The sequence below is a fragment of the Pinus tabuliformis genome, chromosome 8, assembly GCF_031772625.1.
Source record: "Pinus tabuliformis cultivar Carrire ecotype Pingquan chromosome 8, CPIR1, whole genome shotgun sequence".
NCBI classification, from domain to species: Eukaryota; Viridiplantae; Streptophyta; class Pinopsida; order Pinales; family Pinaceae; genus Pinus; species Pinus tabuliformis.
The window spans coordinates 1904195387-1904215159 of record NC_142294.1 but is presented as its reverse complement, the minus strand read 5'-3'; the positions used below and the strand labels follow the sequence as shown (position 1 = coordinate 1904215159).

Below are 19773 nucleotides of genomic sequence, written 5' to 3'. Positions count from 1 at the left end.
TGTAACTTTCAGAGCCTGCTTTGAAAGCTCTAATATATGTCCTTTTAACTTTTTTTTTTTTAAATTAGATCATTGATATGTAAGGAAGGTGTTCAACATATTTATGAAAAACTTTGAATTTGGCATTTACAAGCAAGGCCAATTCCTGCTCAAAAAGCCTCAATTCCCCTAACAACTACGGGAGGAAGGTTCATCATGAAAAGAAGTCATACACCTAGATTTCTACAAAGCCATTATCCCCCAACTAAATTGTGTGCCATAAAACATTGTAGCTGTCTGTAATTATCCAAGTGTCCCTAACGAGAGGGTCTTTCCAAGGAAGAAAGACTGAGAAAAAAATTAGATTCGGCCTAAAATCATGCTCAAAAAGTCTTGGTGGACATGAATCTCCACTAGACATGCTCAGTTGGAGATGCACCTCTGCTGCAAAACTTGCATGCAATATTTGTAATGCCAACATTATGAAGCGAATTATTTATTTATCATTTCAAGTGTTTTATTCTTCATGCAATGAAATATATTATATAACACAACAATTATTCACAATCTGAACCTTTAAAATTATGATTGCAATGGATATCATAAAATTGTGAACATGATAAGATGTCTGTACACTAAATTACTTACCGCTACAGCTTGAAATTCATCAAAATTGGTTGCTATGGTTTCCCATTGGCAAGGAAAAACGACATTTACCCTAGTCTTATTTTTTACCTCAATCTTCTGAATCTCCCTGTATAAATGGTTACCAATAATGGAATCATCCTCATACCTTAAAATCAATCCAACATATAAGACTAGGGTAACCAATGGAACACATAAAATATTGCAGAAATATAAACACAAAAAACGCATAAAAAAAGAGAGACACAGATATACATGGTTCACCCAGTTTGGGCTACGTCCACCCCGAACAGCCAATCCTTCCTTTCTATTATCCAACAAAATGAAGAGACACAACCTACAGCAGATCTGTTGTAATATCCTCTGTTTTCTCTCACAGTCTCACCTCTCTGTTTCTCGCTCAGAGAATACACATCTATTACACAGCCTCAAATACAATGCCCTCATACAAAGAGAGGGGTTGCCTTCTAGGGAAAAAAACCCTAAACTAAACATAAGTTCTACCGTTAGATCATCCGCCTAATGAATGGCCCAGATTGACTAGAAATTACTATACTTTTACAAGGCAATTTTACATCTGTTTTTAGCTTCGGGGGTGCTGCCCTAGAAATCCCTGCCGGGGGACCACTGGCCCCCAGACCCCCCAGCCAAGGGGGATCACCCCCCCCGAACCCCCGCGAGGAGGACAAGTCCCCCCTGCACCCCCCCACGTGGAGGGGTGTACAAACTTCTTGGGGTATACATCCAGTTGAAACAAAGACCTCTAAACAATCATGCTCCATACGCAACAATATTCCACTTGGAGAATGATTGTAGCAACTCCATCGTTGCTTCATTTGCTGGAAAATGACTCCTCTTTGGACCTGGCTATTTATCATCTTCATCGTCATCCTTGAAGGCCAATTGAAACTGAGCATATTCTCAGTTTCTCCCTGGTTACAACTTTTGTTAGCATATCTGCAGGATTCTGGTTAGTGTGTATCTTTTCCAGCTTTAACTCTCCATCTTCCAACACTGATCGTATGAAATGGTACTTGATCTGTATGTGTTTAGTCCTGGAATGAAATGCTGAGTTCTTTTCAAGATGAATGGCACTTTGGCTATCACTGTATAACGTGCCCATATCATGCTCCTTACCCAATTCACCCATAAACCTTTGTAACCAAATCATTTCTTTACTAGCCTCTATAGAAACAACATACTCTGCTTCTTTTGTTGAAAGTGCAACAACACTTTGGATTTTTGAAACCCAACTAATAGTTGTACCACCTACAGTAAATACATATCCTGTAGTGCTCATTCTGTTATCTCTGTCACCTACCATATCTGCATCAACATATCCCTGTAGAGAAATGTTTGAACCAGCAAAGCATAATGCTTGATTTGTGGTACCTTTCAAATATCTAAGAATCCATTTTATTGCCATCCAATGTTCCTTTCCTGGATTGTTCATGTACCTACTTACAACTCCCACTGCATGTGCAATATCAGGCCTTGTGCAGACCATTGCATACATTAAGCTTCCAACTGCTGATGCATATGGAACTTTAGACATATAATCCATGTCTTCTTGGGTCGTTGGGCAAATTTCCTTACTAAGTTTGAAATGGCTAGCAAAAGGTGTACTAACTGGGTTTGCATTGTGCATATTAAATCTTTTCAACACCTTTTGTATTACTCATTCTGAGACAATGTTAATCTGTGATTTTTCCTGTCTCTAGTTATTCTCATACTAAGGATTTGTTTTTCAGCTCCCAAATCCTTCATTGCAAATGAATTTGCCAATTTTCTTTTGAGCACATTTATTTCCTGCATGTTAGACCCTGCAACAAGCATGTCATCTACATACAATAACAATATAATATAGTTGCCATCATTTTGCTTTTTCAGATAAACACAATGATCAGAGTGACATCTAGTATAACCTTGTTCAAACATAAACTTGTCAAATTTTAGATACCACTGCCTTGGAGCTTGTTTTAAGCCATACAAGCTCTTCTTCAACCTGCACACTAGTTTCTCCTTCCCTTTTACCTCATATCCTTATGGCTGCTGCATATATATCTCTTCCTCCAAATCCCCATGGAGAAAGGTTGTCTTTACATCTAACTGCTCAAGATGCAAATCTTCAACTGCTACTAGACTTAAAATAGTTCTGATTGAAGTCATTTTAACAACAGGAGAAAATATTTCATCAAAATCAATACCTTTCTTCTGTGCAAACCCCTTCACCACAAGTCTAGCTTTGTACCTTTGTTTTCCTCCATCTTCTTCCTTCAGCCTGTAAACCCATTTATTCTTCAATGTAGTTTTTCCTATAGGAAACTTGACTAAGTCCCAAGTCTGGTTATGCATTAAGGAGTCCATCTCTTCTTCCATGGCTACCTCCCACTTCTTCCTACTTTCAACCTACATTGCTTCTTCATAACATTCGGGATCACTAGAACCAGTCAACAATAAATAATATAATGAAGGAGAGTATCGTTCAGGGGGTATACTTATCCTGATAGATCTTCTAACACCACTTTCAGGTGTTTGGGATGCATGTTGCTGTTGTTGTGGTTGTTGATTATTATTATTTTCAGGCACCTTTACTTTTTCAGTGATTTCATCAAGAACTCTGTATTCCTTGTTTTTTTTCTTGTTTCTTTTCCTGTAACTGATTCTTATACAAGACCTTTTCATTGAATATTGCATCTCTGCTCCTAATGATTTTGTGATTTTCATAATCATATAAGCGATAACCAAAATCATTAACACCATATCCAATAAAGGTACATTTCTTTGACTTTGCCTCAAGCTTTGTTATATTTTCTTTATCAATATGAACAAAGGCCTCACAACCAAAAGGCTTTAAACAGGAGTAGTTTACCTTTTTACCTATCCATGCTTCCTCTGGAACACCACCATCCAAGGAAATTGAAGGCCCTCTGTTTATTAGATAAACAACAGTATCTACAGCATCTTCCCAAAATTGTAAAGGCAATCCTGCATGCAATCTCATGCACCTTGCATGCTCCATGATTGTTCTGTTCATCCTTTCTGACACACCATTTTCTTGTGGTATTCTTGGAACTGTCTTCTCTCTGTGAATTCCATGCTCTGAACAGTACCTATCAAACTATTTGCTGCAATATTCACCTCCATTGTATGATCTGAGACACTTCAATTTCTTTCCTGTCTCAATCTCAACCAAAGTTTTCCATTTCTTGAAAGTATCAAATACATCAGATTTATTCTTAATACAATAAATCCAAGTTTTTCTAGTTGCATCATCAATAAAAGTAGCATGATAACGAAAGCCACCGAGAGATGATACTTGAGTAGGTTCCCAGACATCTGTATGCACAAGCTCTAATTTTTCGCTCTTCTTTTCTTTCCCAACTCTGAGAAATCTGACTCTCTTCTATTGTCCATAAATTCAACTCTCACAGAAGTCCAAATCAACATTCTTCAAACCCGGTAACAAATTCCTTGAGTGAAGGATCTTCATCCCCTTCTCACTCATGTGTCCGAGCCTATGATGCCATAATGCTGCATTTGCTCCTTTGGAAGTTAAAGCATTAACATAGTTAGAAATACCATTGCATAAATACAATGTACCAACCTTTTCGCCTTTTGCTATTACCAGGGCTCCTTTGGTGACCTTCCAAGCTTTATCTGTGAAAGTTGTCACACAACCTTCACCGCCTAACTTCCCTGTTGAAATCAAATTTTTATTTAGATCTGGAACATGCCTTACCTCCTTTAATAGCCATTGGTTTCCATTCTGCTGTTTTACAATAACCTTACCCATTCCAACAATTTTACAGGGTTTATCATCACCCAAACAAACTTGTCCAAAATCTCCTTGAACATAGTCATGAAAGTATTTCTTATCAGGTGTGGCATGGAATGAGGCCCCTGAATCTACCATAATCAAGGAATCTTGTAACACCTTACCTGTCACATTTGCTTCATGATTGTTTTCTTGATGTGCATCTCCTTCTTTTCCTTTCCGAGATCTACAGTCTTTCTTTAGGTGTCCTTTCTTTCCACATTTCCAGCACACTATCCCTGATCTGGACTTGGATCTGCCTTTCCTTGATTCATTGCGATATCCTGAGCCCTTTCCTCTTTCCATTTTTCTTCCCCTAGACTCTGCACTCAAAGCATTACCCGAGTGTCCTTTGGTGTTCTGTCTGCAACAGATCCACCTTCTAACATCTTCATATTAAATAACCGTTTCATAAGAAATACCTTGTTTGAGGTCGATGGTTTTTCATATAGTTTCAACAACGCCTTAATCAAAACCTCTATCGTTGTTTCCTTCGAAATGTTGAAGGCAACCGATGCTACGAGGCACAACCGTACTGTTCTAAGTGCCTTTCTATCGAGAAGGTTCCATTCTTCATCTGTCATACCTGTCGGCATCTTTGTTTTTCTGCCCAATGGTAGGTACAGATCTTTCTGATACATATAATCTTCCATCTGCATCTTCCATAGCGAGAAGTTTTAGCCATTAAATTTCTCGACCCTAAACTTACCATCTTCCACCATTGCTCCCACTCGAACCAGGAACCCTTCTTTCCTATGAGTTTATCAGCCAAATAGACCTTCAGCTCTGATACTAGTTGTTAGAAAATTATATATTACGGAGCAACGGAACACATAAAATATTGCAGAAATATAAACACAAAAAACGTATAAAACAAGAGAGACACAGATATACATGGTTCACCCAGTTTGGGCTACGTCCACCCCAAACAGCCAGTCGTTCCTTTCTATTATCCAGCAAAATGAGAGACACAACCTACAGTAGATCTGCTGTAATATCCTTTGTTTTCTCTCACAGTCTCACCTCTCTGTTTCTCACTCAGAGAATACACATCTATTACACAGCCTCAAATACAATGCCCTCATACAAAGAGAGAGGTTTCCTTCTAGGGCAAAAAACCCCATAAGTTCTACCATCAGATCATCGGCCTAATGAACGGCCCACATTAACTAGAAATTACTATACTTTTACAAGGAAATTTTACATATGTTTTTAGCTTCGAGGGCGCTGCCCCCGAAACCCCCGTCGGGGGACCGCTAGCCCCCGGACCCCCCAGTCGGGGGGGATCGGCCCCCCCGAACCCCCACGGGGGGGACAAGTCCCCCCTACACCCCCCCGCGTGGAGGGGTGTACAAACTTCCTGGGGTATACATCTAGCTGAAACAAAGACCTCTAAACAATCATGCTCCATACTCAACACTTGGTGGACATGAATCTCCACTAAACATGCTCAGTTGGAGATGCACCTCTGCTGCAAAAATTGCATGTAGTATTTGTAACGCCAACATTATGAAGCGACTTATTTATTTATCATTTCAAGTTTTTTATTCTTCATGCAATGAAATATATTATATAACACAACAATTATTCACAATCTGAACCTTCAAACTTATGACTGCAATGGATATCATAAAAATTGTGAACAGGATAAGATGTCTGTATACTAAATTACTTACTGCTACAGCTTGAAATTCACCAAAATTGGTTTCTATGGTTTCCCATTGGCAAGGAAAAACAACATTTACCCTAGTCTTATTTTTTACCTCAATCTTCCGAATCTCCCTGTATAAATGGTTACCAATAATGGAATCATCCTCATACCTTAAAATCAATCCAACATATAAGTATTAGAATCAATTTATGACAACTTCCTAAACAAATCAAGTAAAGAATACAACACGATGGACACATCGATTATAACAATAGTAAATACTCGAATAAAAAGACCTGGAATGAAGCAAAAAGAAGCAAAAAGACAAGTTCGATAGAACAAGCCCTAGAGTTGTGGCTCTTTAATACCACTTGTCATGATCCTACCTATGGTCCCACTCAGCAAAGCAGGCACCCACATACTTAAAAGTTTGTTTCTTTTGTGCAATCTATTTCCAAAATCTCCACCTTATAAAAATAAAGGCTTAGGGTATAAGTTCTAAAATTGTAACAAATGAACTCATAATAAGGCTAAGATGGCCTTCAAATCATGAGAATCACAACATTTCTATAAACAATAATGCAACATCAAAGACTCCATAATATCTACATCTTTACCAGTAGGAAGTTCCATGTGAATCCCCCTCGATCTGCTCATTACGAAATGCTGAGATATGAACTCCATGCTTAAGGGAACTATAGATATGGGGTTGAATTTCCTCTTGCTATCATGTATGAAAGGCCAAAAGATAATGGTCACATTAATTAGTTGTTCTAAAAAAGATTAAATGTAAGAAAAATATGCAACTAAAGAGAATATGAAAAAACACGGATATAGATGTAATTGTTTGCAAGTATTGACACCACCAAATAGGCACCCAATGTTTTTTTTGATGCAAAAACAAAGATCTTGTTATCTATGAACTATTTTGGAAGCACTACAACAGAACTGTGATGTTGATTATGAGGCAACCAAGAACAATTTTACTTAGGAAAAATATTTAAAAATATGTATTATCACCAAAAGTACACTAAAGGTAAAATACCGGAAAATTCATGCCTTTCTTTACACTTGGTCACAACGTATGATGAATGGAATCATTTCATTTTGATGAAATCACCAAAATAGAAATGAAAATATGTTTTATGCCTCAACCCGAATCTCACATAGTGCTTTCAAAATCAACACCCGGGAACTAGGATCGAGTTCCTTGTATGCTATGTTCTCCTCTCTACACAAGAAGGGAAGCCTCAGATCGCAGACAAATAAAATCCATACATGCACAAAAATATTTGAGGCTTAAACACTCACCCACAGGCTACAATAATTGGAAATTTCCCTTCAGCTACCTATTTATGAAAGTAAATAAGCTACTTTAGTCACAACACATTTAAAAATTTGATTGCATTCAACATGGAATAACAAATTTTAGAATTATGTTGTTGAACTACAACAATCATGTCCTATTGTTATAACCTACTTGGTACCATCAATCCTTAAGCTTCTTACATAATATAGACACCCACATGTCACGCCTGATAGCACTTATGATTACAGGAGGAATCGCCTCCAAGACAAATAACTAGAGGTTGAGATGTATTTCAATTGATATGTTCAAACGATCTTATTAAAATCTACATTAATAACAAAGAAATTCCCAAAACATATGGATTCTCTACCCTTCCAACCATGTTCCTGAAGCATTCAAAACATAGCCAAACAAAAGAATAGGTAATACACAACCACATCCTCTTGTTCTCCTGTAGCTTTTCTCCTTCACACTACATGTCTATAATTTACAGGGTAAGTTCCTCAGACAGAACACCAAAGGACACCGCTCACAACCAGATCGCAGATCAATACACCAGTATTTTTGACGTGGTTAAAACCCTCAAAGATGGAAACAGTCCACGGCCTGAGCCAACGCGGCCACTTCAGGCAATTTATTAATAAAAGAATGAAAATTTACATATGCTTCTCTCATAGATGGATTACCCTACAAATGACCCTCAATGCGCTTTAAATAGAAATCATGGACCAATCGAGTGTTAAGCCACGGATCAAGTGTCGGTAATACCGAGGAGAGAATGAACCATTGGATCACTACATATCATGACCATCGGATTGTAAGTTACAAAATGTACAAGGTAAAGAAACACACTTTACCTAACTCTATACCTAACTCTATACTAGACCAAGTTGTACTTAACTATTTCCTATGTGTTAGAATATCCTAACATCCCCCCTTAAGAACAACTTGGGATAGGATTGAAGGATTTACAAATATGACACAATAGGAGAAGGAAGGAGGCACTAGAGCCTATCCCCCCTTAGTGACAACTTCCTGAACTCCAACCATAAATCGAAGTTTAGTGAACTTCGCCTCTGTGAGAGCCTTTGTAAAGATGTTTGTAACTTGATCATCTGTTGAACAATATTGCACTTCAAGAACATGGTCATGAATGAGCTTTCTGATAAAGTGCATGTGCAGTTCAATGTGTTTGCTGCGCTGATGTTGGACTGGATCTTTGCATAGCTGAATGGCACTTTGATTATCACACCGAAGTGTAGTCGGATGCTGCTGCTGAAAGCCAAACTCTGATAGGATCTGACAAAGCCACAAGGCTTCCTTACTAGCTTCTACGGCGCCACGATATTCTGCTTTTGCTGAAGAAAGAGAAATGGCACCTTGTTTCTTGCAAGCCCATGTAATAGGTCCTGAACCAAGAGTGAACACATAAACGGCAGTAGACTTCCGATCATCAAGGTCACCAGCCCAATCAGAATCAATGAAACCAACCAATAGAGGAGCTGCTTCGGCACTGTAATGAATCCCAAACTGAACTGTACCTCGAACATAACGAAGTATTCTTTTAGCTACTTTCCAATGACTTTCACGTGGGTTTTGCATAAACCAAGCAACAAGACCAACATCAAAGGAAAGGTAAGGACGAGTATGGGTTAGATAGAAAAGTTTTCCTACAAGTTGACGGTATAAGGTAGCATCAACTTCAGGAGAAGTACAAGTGACTGAAAGTTTGACTCCAGACTGAAAGGGAGAAGGGGCTGGCTTACAGTCTTCCATGTGAAAGTGGCGTAGAATATCACAGGCATACTTGGACTGAGAAAGGGAAATACCTTCCTTGGATTGCAAGACTTGAAGACCGAGAAAATAATGTAAGTGTCCTAACTCTGTCATTTCAAACTTCCTTTTAAGGCTAGACTTCACATGGTTTATAAGGTTGGGATCACTACCAGTCAGGATAAGATCATCAACATAAAGAAAAAGAATGATAAGAGACTTGCCCACTTTCTTGGTGTAGACAGTATTGTCAGAATGACACCTAGAGAAGCCAGATTCTAAAAGAAAGTTATCCATTTTGGCATACCAAGCTTGAGGAGCTTGCTTGAGACCATAAAGGGATTTCTTAAGCCGACATACAAGGCTGGAGTTTGTTTGTATAAAGCCAATAGGTTGTTCCATATAGATTTCTTCATGCAAGTCCCCATGCAAAAAGGCAGATTTAACATCCATCTGACGGACTTCCCATTTGAACGAGGCAGCAAGGGAAAGAACAAGGCGGATAGAGTTCATTTTGGCAACAGGGGAGAAGGTTTCAGTGTAGTCAATGCCTTCAACCTGTGAAAAACCTTTAGCAACAAGATGAGCTTTATGTTTATCAACTTTCCCATCTGGTCCATACTTGGTTCTGTAAACCCATTTGCATCTAACAAGTTTTCGTCCCTTTGGTAGAGGAACAAGATCCCATGTATCATTTGCCAATAATGAATGATATTCTTCATTCATAGCTGCTTCCCAATCTGGATGGCCTGAAGCTTCTGCAAAGGTGTCAGGATCATAATTTACTGGAGCTTGAGCCAGTAAAGAAGAGGCTCTGTCAAACTAAGAGCGTGTGCGTCACTGATCTGTAGGATCACCGGCAAGATCACCTGCTGCATCTCGAGTAGCACGAACCCATTTTGGAAGTCGAGGAGCTGAAGGAGGATCCTGAGATGGTGGGGGAGGATTGTCATCCTCACTTTCATCATCTGACGAAGAAATGTTTTCAAAAGTAGAAGAGATAGGGAGAGGTGGCACATCTGCCGGACTAGGCTCGCAGGCCGATATATTTTCATCAAATTTTACATCTCTTCTAATGATAACATTTTTGGACTTAAATGGAATAAGTCTATAGCCTTTGACATCTTCAGAATATCCAACAAAAGTACATTTTTCACTCTTAGGTTCTAAAGCTTTATGATTTTCATCTGGAATATGGGCGCATGCTTCACTTCCAAAAACACGAAAGTGACTTACATCTAGTTTGATTGAGCTCCATGCTTCTTCTGGAGTGATATTCTTTAAATCCTTAGTAGGAGTGCGATTTATTATGTAATTTGCACAGTTAATTGCTTCTGCCCAAAAACTAAGACCAAGTCCTTTAGATTGTAGCATACAATTAGCCATTTCCTTTAAGGTGTGATTCTTCCTTTCAGCTACACCATTTTGTTGTGGAGTATATGGAACAGTATGTTGCATTTGAATTCCATTCTCAGTGCAAAAGTTGATGAATGTGTTTTTAACATATTCTCCACCATTATCAGATCTTAGCTTAAGAATTTGATGTCCAGATTGTTTTTCAACAAAGGCCTTGAAGGCCAAAAATGTGTTAAATACTTCACTCTTGAGTTTTAAGAAGTATACATAAGTGCGTCTGGAGAAATCATCAATGAAAGTTAAGAAATACTTGCAGCCAGAGAATGAAACAACTGGAAGTGGACCACATAAATCACTATGCACAAGCTATAAAGGGGCTGAGGCGTGCTAAGAGGCACGTTTTTCAAAACTGTCCCGATGATGTTTTCCGAGTACACATCCGGAACAAACACCATCTCTGCAAGATACCATAGGAAGACCTATCACCATATTTTCTGTACATAGATGCTGAAGGGAGCGATAGTTTAAGTGACCAAATCGCTCATGCCAAAGTTTGCTCACTTCATCGTTATGAGCAACAAATACTGAGGGAAGATTTGATGACCCAAAGTTGTGAAACTTATACAACCTTGTAGAATCATCAGCAATGCCAGTAGCTAAAATCTGTTTAGGATCTCTTAGGTCCTTGATTACAACATCATGAGGTTAAAATTCAACGATTTTACCTTCACCTGAATGAGTTATCTGATATACAGATAGAAGGTTGCAGGATAAGGTTGGAACACGTAATACATCATTAAACTGACCATTGCCTAGATGAACAGTTCCAGTCCCTACAACACTAAGAGATCTATCATCACCAACATATATATTTTTGGTGTTACAATCATTTAAAGAAGAAAACATGGCTTTGTTTTTGGCCACGTGATAAGAAGCTCCAGAATCAATGAGCCACTCATGAGAATGAGAAGAAGAAGATACATTTAGTGCATAGCCAGACCGAGATGCTTGACAACCACATGCAGAAAGTGCCATTCCTGAAGATGAAGTTGAAGTTGAAGATTGCTCCAAATGGATGTTATGTTTCTTCATCGCTGCTTCCAAGGCTTCCATCTTCTTAAAGCATTTGGATTCTAAGTGGCCATCTTGATTACAGAAGTTGCAATGTCTATCAGTCTTCTTCCATTTGCTTTTATTTGTCTTATCATTTTGTTGAAATGATTTTTCATTTTGAGGCTGAGATTGCTTAGGACCCTTGTTTGGTTTAGGACCATTCTTCTTAGGATATGACTTCTTAGGATTCTTTGAATTTGGTTGCTGCTGGGCGGCTAACGCTTTCTTGGAAGAGTTTCCAAGATTAAGAAGACCAATGTGTAAGAGTTTTTCTTGTTCTCTTATTAAAGAATCACAAAAAGAGTCAAAGGAAGGGGACTTGTAGTCTGTTCCTTGAGAAATGAAGGTTTCTCTTGTAGAATGGAAGGTGGAAACAAACACAGAGTAGACTGGTCCCAACTTAGTAATAATGGAATAGATAAGGTTACTATCTTCTTTCTTAACCTTAACACCTTCCAAGAGGTATCTAAGGGTCTTGAACTTGGACAAGAAATCTTCAATGCAAGAAAAATTATTAGGGTCCAATGTAAGCAGCTCATTTTCAAGTTGATGGGCTCTAAGTTCATTTTTATTCCCAAAAACTTTATTGATTTGTTTCATTGCTTCATCAGGAGTATCAAGTTCTACAATATGGAATCTAAGATCTAGAGAAATAGACATCCCTATCAATCCACGTGCTTGATCTTGCCTATTTTCCCATTTAGCAGCCTTATCTTCATCCTTTGGTTTCTTTTCTTGGCCTAAGGCTATTCTGTAGAGACCTTTACTTCTAAGTAAATCCTCAATGTAGGACAACCATTGGAAGTAGTTGGTGCTGTCAAGGGTAACTTGGTATTGACTTTCCATTTCAATGGAAACTGAAGCTAAAGATGCTGAAACTAAGTGTTCCAATGGATAGATCTCGAAAAATTAGGCTGGTTTAAAAAAATGGCTTCCGGATGAAGAAGTTATGGCTTTTTGAAAAAACGTTGTTGAAGATGCCGATGAAGTGCGAGACTGTGCAGAAATGAAAAATCCGCCCTCACAAAAAGGAGATTTGAACCCAAGACCTCTACTCTCTTAAAATAGCTTTGAACCAATTGAGCTATACAAACAATTTGAGAGAGAGAGAGAGGGGGGGGGGTTGATGCTTTGGGTTGCGTGCTTGCTTTGAGAAGGCTATTTTTCCCTACAAAACAAAAAACACAAAACCCAACACGGACATACAAAAAAAAACGAACCTTGCGGCTCGAAGTTAGCTTTAGCCGAAAAACTAAATATTTTCAAAAATGAACCTTACGGCTCAAAGTTAGCTTTAGCCGGAAACTAAATATTTTCCTCAATGTTTCTGATTTTCCGAGATCACTCTAAGGCGCAGGGAAAAGAGTATACGCATGAGAAAAATCCTTCCTTTCTGTCTCTGATTTGCCCAGATCGCACAGAGTCGTAGGGCAAAGAGCATATGCAAAAATGAAAGGTATAGATCCGGTAATAAAAAAAAGCTAAATAAACTGAAACCAAAATAAACAGAGAGAAAATAACTGTAAACTGTAAATAAACACTGTATACCTACAGATCTTAAAAATGACGCATCTAGGGCTACCGAAAACCTTTTCGCGTGAAACATAAGGGGTTCCTCACTGGAACAGATGCTTCCAACACAATAGAGCAGTCCTCTCGGCCTGAAAGTAGTCAGAAACAATAAATATGGGAAACAACAGTCGGATGCAATTTTACTGGCTTCAGATTTGGATCACCAACGGACGCGGCCCTCAAATAGCTCTGATACCATGTAGGAATTTACAGGGTAAGTTCCTCAGACAGAACACCAAAGGACACCGCTCACAACCAGATCGCAGATCAATACACCAGTATTTTTGACGTGGTTAAAACCCTCAAAGAGGGAAACAGTCCACGTCCTGAGCCAACGCGACCACTTCAGGCAATTTATTAATAAAAGAATGAAAATTTACATATGCTTCTCTCATAGACGGATTACCCTACAAATGACCCTCCATGCGCTTTAATTAGAAATCATGGACCAATCGGGTGTTAAGCCACGGATCAAGTGTCGGTAATACCGAGGAGAGAATGAACCGTTGGATCACTACATATCGTGACCGTCAGATTGTAAGCTACAAAATGTACAAGGTAAAGAAACACACTTTACCTAACTCTATACCTAACTCTATACTAGACCAAGTTGTACTTAACTATTTCCTATGTGTCGGAATATCCTAACAGGTAGCACTTATGATTACAGGAGGAATCGCCTCTAAGACAAATAACTAGAGGTTGAGATGTATTTCAATTGATATGTTCAAACAATCTTATTAAAATCTACATTAATAACAAAGAAATTCCCAAAACATATTGATTCTCTACCCTTCCAACCATGTTCCTGAAGCATTCAAAACATAGCCAAACAAAAGAATAGGTAATAAACAACCACATCCTCTTGTTCTCCTGTAGCTTTTCTCCTTCACACTACATGTCTATAATAATCTTTCCAAAATCCAAACTCATTTTCTCCAAAGATTCCATCTTGTGGATTGTCTCATTGCAAGTAGTCTTTAGTTCTAGCCTGGCAACCCATATTTAAACATTCACAAACAATTCCCTTCCCCACGCTGATCACACATACACCCAGCTTATATGGACTGAATTGCATGCTTTAAATTCCATGCTTGGCATACCAATAAGAGATTATGTCAACCCAAAGAACTATCAATAGGTACCACTAGTGACAATTAATAGTAGTAAAGAACAAATAAGACATAGATAGATTGAAAAATATCTATTCCCATTGGTACCATCAACTTAGGGAGAAGTCTAATGAAATGGCCTTTCAAAGCAATGAAATTCTTCCAATCCAAGTGTGTCTTCAAGTTAGATTTTCCTATGGAGGAATCTGGAAACCTGTTAACATAAAGATTCCTAGAACTCTGAAAATTTCAGAAATAGATTTGTATATGGCATGGGGATCTTTTGATGGTGTCAATGATCCCCACGTATGTGTGAAGCAGGGGACATCCCATTCTTGAATGAAAAACATTTTATTTCTTTCAAACCTATTGTTGGGCAAGTGGCTAACAATCAAGAGAAATGTATGATTCATTGTTGCTTCTTAAAATTGCATCTATAACATACCCAACACCCTCTATCAACCATTGAGGATAGGGGGTACTTCTGAATTTTACATTTTTTTCATTTTTCTATACTACTCTGATACCAATTTCTCCACTACCCTGCCATGAATATAAGAATGCATGTGACAAGAAGGCATATGAAAATATAAGCATAATAGAATACACTTTGATCATCAATACCTATAGGATATCTTGTATATGATCAAGCTAGTGGCTTATGCATATTAGACTATGTGTTAACAACTATAATGATATAAATCTATGCACTTAATCTTATGGAATAATCATGACCTTGTTGAATAGTACTAATACTTATTACATTGTGTACAAGCCATCCTATGCTTTCCCTTATTCTATATGGGTATCTATCATTAGTCAATCATGGTAAGGTTGTGACACAATTATGGTAGCGTATTAGAGTAGTCATAGGCATGGGATTAGTACCCTTATGGATGATAGTATAGCTCAAGCTCAATACACTTAGCTCAATCATGCCATATTGATTTACCACTATAAGCATTGAGTACACTAGTTTCCATAATCAATGATCTTCACAACCCACAACCCGTATTCACAAGTTTGTACATAGTTAACATAGCTGTAACCTTGAAAATATGGATAAGCTATATTAGGAAATCACACTATCTATTAGTATAAGCCTTTCTATTAAGCCCATATAAAGGGACACTATTGATCATGGTTGGTATTATTGTTATTAACACTTTGACTGGAATAGAGCTTGTATCTTATAGATAAGAAATCACTTCATACTCTTCATGTAACCTGTAATACGGTAGTTATGAGTGAATACAATTATGACTTTAAAAAAGAACTTCATGAAATATATGTTTTCTTCAACATTATTTCTTGCAACTATTCTAATTTTGACTTACAAGATGGGATTCTAGTCTTTATATTAGGTGGTACAAAATAACACAAAAACTGTCTGTACAGAGATGCCAGTATGTAGCAGCCAAGCTTCAAAAGACGGAGGAAGAGCTTATAGAACTAAAAAGACTTTTGATTGCAACAAAATATGAAAAATCACAGGCTATATTGGAGATGGACAAAACAATGTGTCTCATAAAGGAATTAACATTAAATTTGGAGAGTGCTAACACTTTAGAAAGGCAAGTAATAGTTGACTCTGAATTTGCAAGGCCAAGAGTTGTGGAGAAGGACAATGCTGATTTGGATGAAGAAAATATCATTACGAAGACACAACTAGAGGTTGAAAAGGAAAGAAATGCATCAGTAATATTAGAACTACAAGCTGTCAAACAGGAGCTTGAGCATGATATTTCAGAATACCTATGTTCAGTTAAATTGAGGGACATTGCTCTTGAAAATGCAATTGATGCATTGGCAGCTTCTGAAGAGGTGCAGAAATAGGCAGATGCACTAACCATAGAATTTATGACCACAAAGAATTTCTTGGATATAGCTCAGAGCTTATATATGGAAACAAAAGAAAAGCAACATGTTGTAGCTATGGCCAAAGACCGAGAGTCTGAGGAGAAGGGGAAAGAAATAGAGCATGTCAACCAGGAACTGATTAGGATGAATCATGAAGTAGTTCTTGTTAAGGATCTGATGTTAAAGCTCGATGCCTCATCCTCTTTATTGTAGAGCTTGAAACTAGAATTAGCAGTTGTTAAAGAGTCAGAACTTAAACTAGGAGAAGAGATGCATGCAGTTGAAAATTCCCTCTCTAAAGCAGTGGATGACCTGGATCTTGCAAAGAGTCAAGAGGTTAAAAAAACTAAAGTTGAATATATAACTCTAGTAGAACTAGAGAAGATGAGAGAAAATCTAAACAAAGCCACACAGGAGGTAACTTATTTAGCAGGTGCCATTGAGCCACTCAGAGAAGAGTTGGAGAGGGAAAGTGCAATGCTAGAAGAAACACGAGAAAGGGTAGAAAAGTCTTATGCAGTAGTTGCTTCTTTGGAGGCTGAATTGAATCAAACAAGACAAGAAATTAAATCACGGCAAGATGGAGAGAGGCAATCCAAGGAAGCTATGACAGAGCTTTCAAGAGCTTTACAGCAAGCAGCTGCTGAGGCAGATAAAGCCAAGATTGAAGCTGAAGCAACTAGAGAGGATATGCGCAAAGCAAAGGAAGAAGCTGCACAATCAGAGGCTGGTACTAGAACTGCAGAGAGTAGGCTACAAGCAGCTATAAAAATGGTAGAAGCAGCTTGGGCATCAGAAGTATTGGCTCTTGCTAGGATTGATGCTATGAATCAGAGTGAGTCAATTGTTGGATATTCCGAGGCCATGACTCTATCAATTACACTTTCATTTAATGAGTACTTTGCACTGAACAATGAGGCATGTGAAGCTAAGGAACTTGCTGACAAGCGAGTGGCAGTTGTTGTAGCCCAAATAGATGCAGCTAAGGATAGTGAATGGGAAATATTGAAGAGATTGGAAGAAGCAAATAAAGAGATAATAGAAAGGAGGGAGGCTCTTCAAGTTTCCTCACAGAAGGCAAAGAGGGAAAATGCATCGAAATTGATAGTTGAGGATCAACTCAGAAAATGGAGAGCACAAAAGGGAGAGCATATAAAAGCTGGTGATTTAGATACCACAGTGAAGAGATATGGTGCGCTACACAACTGAGTCAGTAATTGGAAAAACCATGCATATTCCGATCCAAATGATCTGGACAATAGCAATGAGCAAGAAAATATTCCTGTCATGCCAATAACATCATTGGGTCAAGTGTTGAGCATGAAAGCTTCCATGGAAACCACGGTTTGCATTATCTTTGGGAAAGCAGAAAAAACATCCATTGAAATAAAATGATAGTTTGCCTATTTTAGAAGCACAATTGGGCTACTTATATTTAATTCGTTGCATGGGCCATCAAGGTCACTGGGTCTTTCATTTGGTCACGGATGCATTTTTTAGTAAAAATGGGATGGTGAGTCCACAAGGACAAATTTATCCTATGGCTGGCTATAGTCCTCTCACATGGCCCAATTTCCTAGCAAATCACAATATGTTAACTCCTACAACAATTCTAACCCACCATCTCTCTTTCCCCTCAACCTACACAACCCAAGGAATGGGATACCCTTCTCTGCCATACTCGGGTAGTTAAAACATGATAACAAGAAATATGTATTACAGGTCTTATGGAATATCTATTGATTCCTTACAGACCATAATTTTATACAACACCCCAATCCATAAACATTATAAATTTATAAGTTTTTGTCTCAAGGCTTGCATGGTGTAATAAGGCTATTAACCCTTGCATTAAGGTCTATACCTGTTGGGGAAAACCAAGAGCAGATGGTCACAGGTGTTTATTTACAAAATTTCCAAATTTTATATTGACTGGCCATTCCTGTAAACATACTTCATTTTTTTTAAAGAGAAGTATTTTACTTATGAATTGAGTCTAACATAAAATGCAATAAGAAATTCAATCTCCTCCTATCAAACTTGCTCAGTTGATCTATATTCCAAGTAGGCAAGCTATGTTATAGCATGGTTGTCCTTCTCAAGGAGTGAGAGCTTGTAGGTCCCTACTAAATATAATCTTGTGCTTAGAATGATTCCCGAGCCTACATGACTTCAAAGGCTCACACCCAATTTTTGTGTTCTTTGATCAACTACATGTACACATGCAATACCTCGAAAAGCACAATGTTTGATGCTATAAACACTCATATATTTTCAAGTGTTTATTTTTATAGATAGTGTAGATCACATGGAAACATGCTTGTTAGCCTTAAGGAAAACTATGTTGCCTTTTAACTGTGGATATTCATTTCTTATTTTCCATATAATAAATTCTTCATGACTTAAAAACATCTGTTTTTAATTTTTTCATTAGTTATTCTTTCCTCAATTTTGTGTTTCTTGTAAAATATTATATTTGGGAAAAATGGACATAATTATCTACAGAAGATAAATTAGATTTCATATTCCATCACATTGGTGCTACTCATCACATTTGGTTTTCTATATAAATAGTTACACAAATTTGAAAAATATTCTCAAAAGTAATCCCCATATAAGATTTTGAAGTGTTTTTATGCTATGCACAAGTCATCTTCACTACAGAGACAACCTTTTCCTATTTCTAAAAGATGCAAAGATTTTCCTTAAATATTTTGATATCAGTCATGAAAATTTCTATATGTTATACATTTGTCATCTCATTGATTCATGACAGATCATGCAAAAGTTTGATGTATTACTTTGTAAACATGACACAATGAATTTGTGTGTGATATTCAGTTGGAAGATATTTATGCAAGTCTGTATCTGGTCAAGTGTGATATAACTCTTTCTAGAGTAGAGCATCAGCTAGGTGAAAAGCAAAGTAAGGCAAGGAAATTCTGCAGTGGCATATGTCTGTTCCTAGTTCTGATATGTGTCATTTGGGCTCCTATGTTGGTATATATATACTTCCTTATTTTTTCTTGTTAACACATTGAAGTTTTATGTGGGGAAGAATTTTACCTCATTCATAAGGCACCAAAGGATGGCCCTATTGAATCAACTAATGTAACACTATCCATAGGGATAAGGCTTTATGACAAAACGAAGGCCAAGGAATTGGTGAAAAGATCACTCATTATACCCACACACTGTGAATCATAACCTAAGAACATCAATGTATCTTAAAGATGAAAGAACAACCAACTCGATCATAGGATTTTCAAAGTCAATCTTCAACTTAAGGCATTGTTTCCCTATCTCTCTAGCCCACTCCATTGCCTCCTAGGCTGACCAGACCCCTGGACAAACCTAGTCCACTTCGGTCGCACTACATACTTGGAAACTCACCAGATCCTCAAAGAAAAAGCCTTTGCCACAAATTTGTAAGCAATGGTAAGAAAAGTAATAAGCTACCAAACACCTATAGAGTCTCTCATTTCATTCTTAGGAATAGGCTTCATTAAGCCATAATTGAGACTTGAGGAACTCAAAGAGGAACCTTAAAAAAAAAAAAAAATCTACATCTAAACAACAAATATGA

General features: G+C 37.7%; 2 protein-coding genes across 2 annotated transcripts in view; both read left to right on the top strand.

Annotated features, from left to right (window-relative positions):
* Nucleotides 1–16163, top strand: part of LOC149244040 (disease resistance protein L6-like) — a 45335-nt gene extending 29172 nt beyond the window's left edge. Inside the window, exon 6 of the mRNA XM_089371386.1 lies at nt 15726–16163. Within this exon, the coding sequence (XP_089227512.1) occupies nt 15726–16163 (438 nt within the window). The remainder of the gene's footprint in view (nt 1–15725) is intronic.
* A 294-nt stretch (nt 16164–16457) lies between these two features.
* Nucleotides 16458–17396, top strand: LOC149244039 (protein WEAK CHLOROPLAST MOVEMENT UNDER BLUE LIGHT-like 1). Its single transcript, XM_089371385.1, has one exon. The coding sequence runs from the start codon at nt 16458–16460 to the stop codon at nt 17394–17396; it is 939 nt and encodes a 312-aa protein (XP_089227511.1).
* The last annotated feature ends 2377 nt before the right edge of the window (nt 17397–19773 follow it).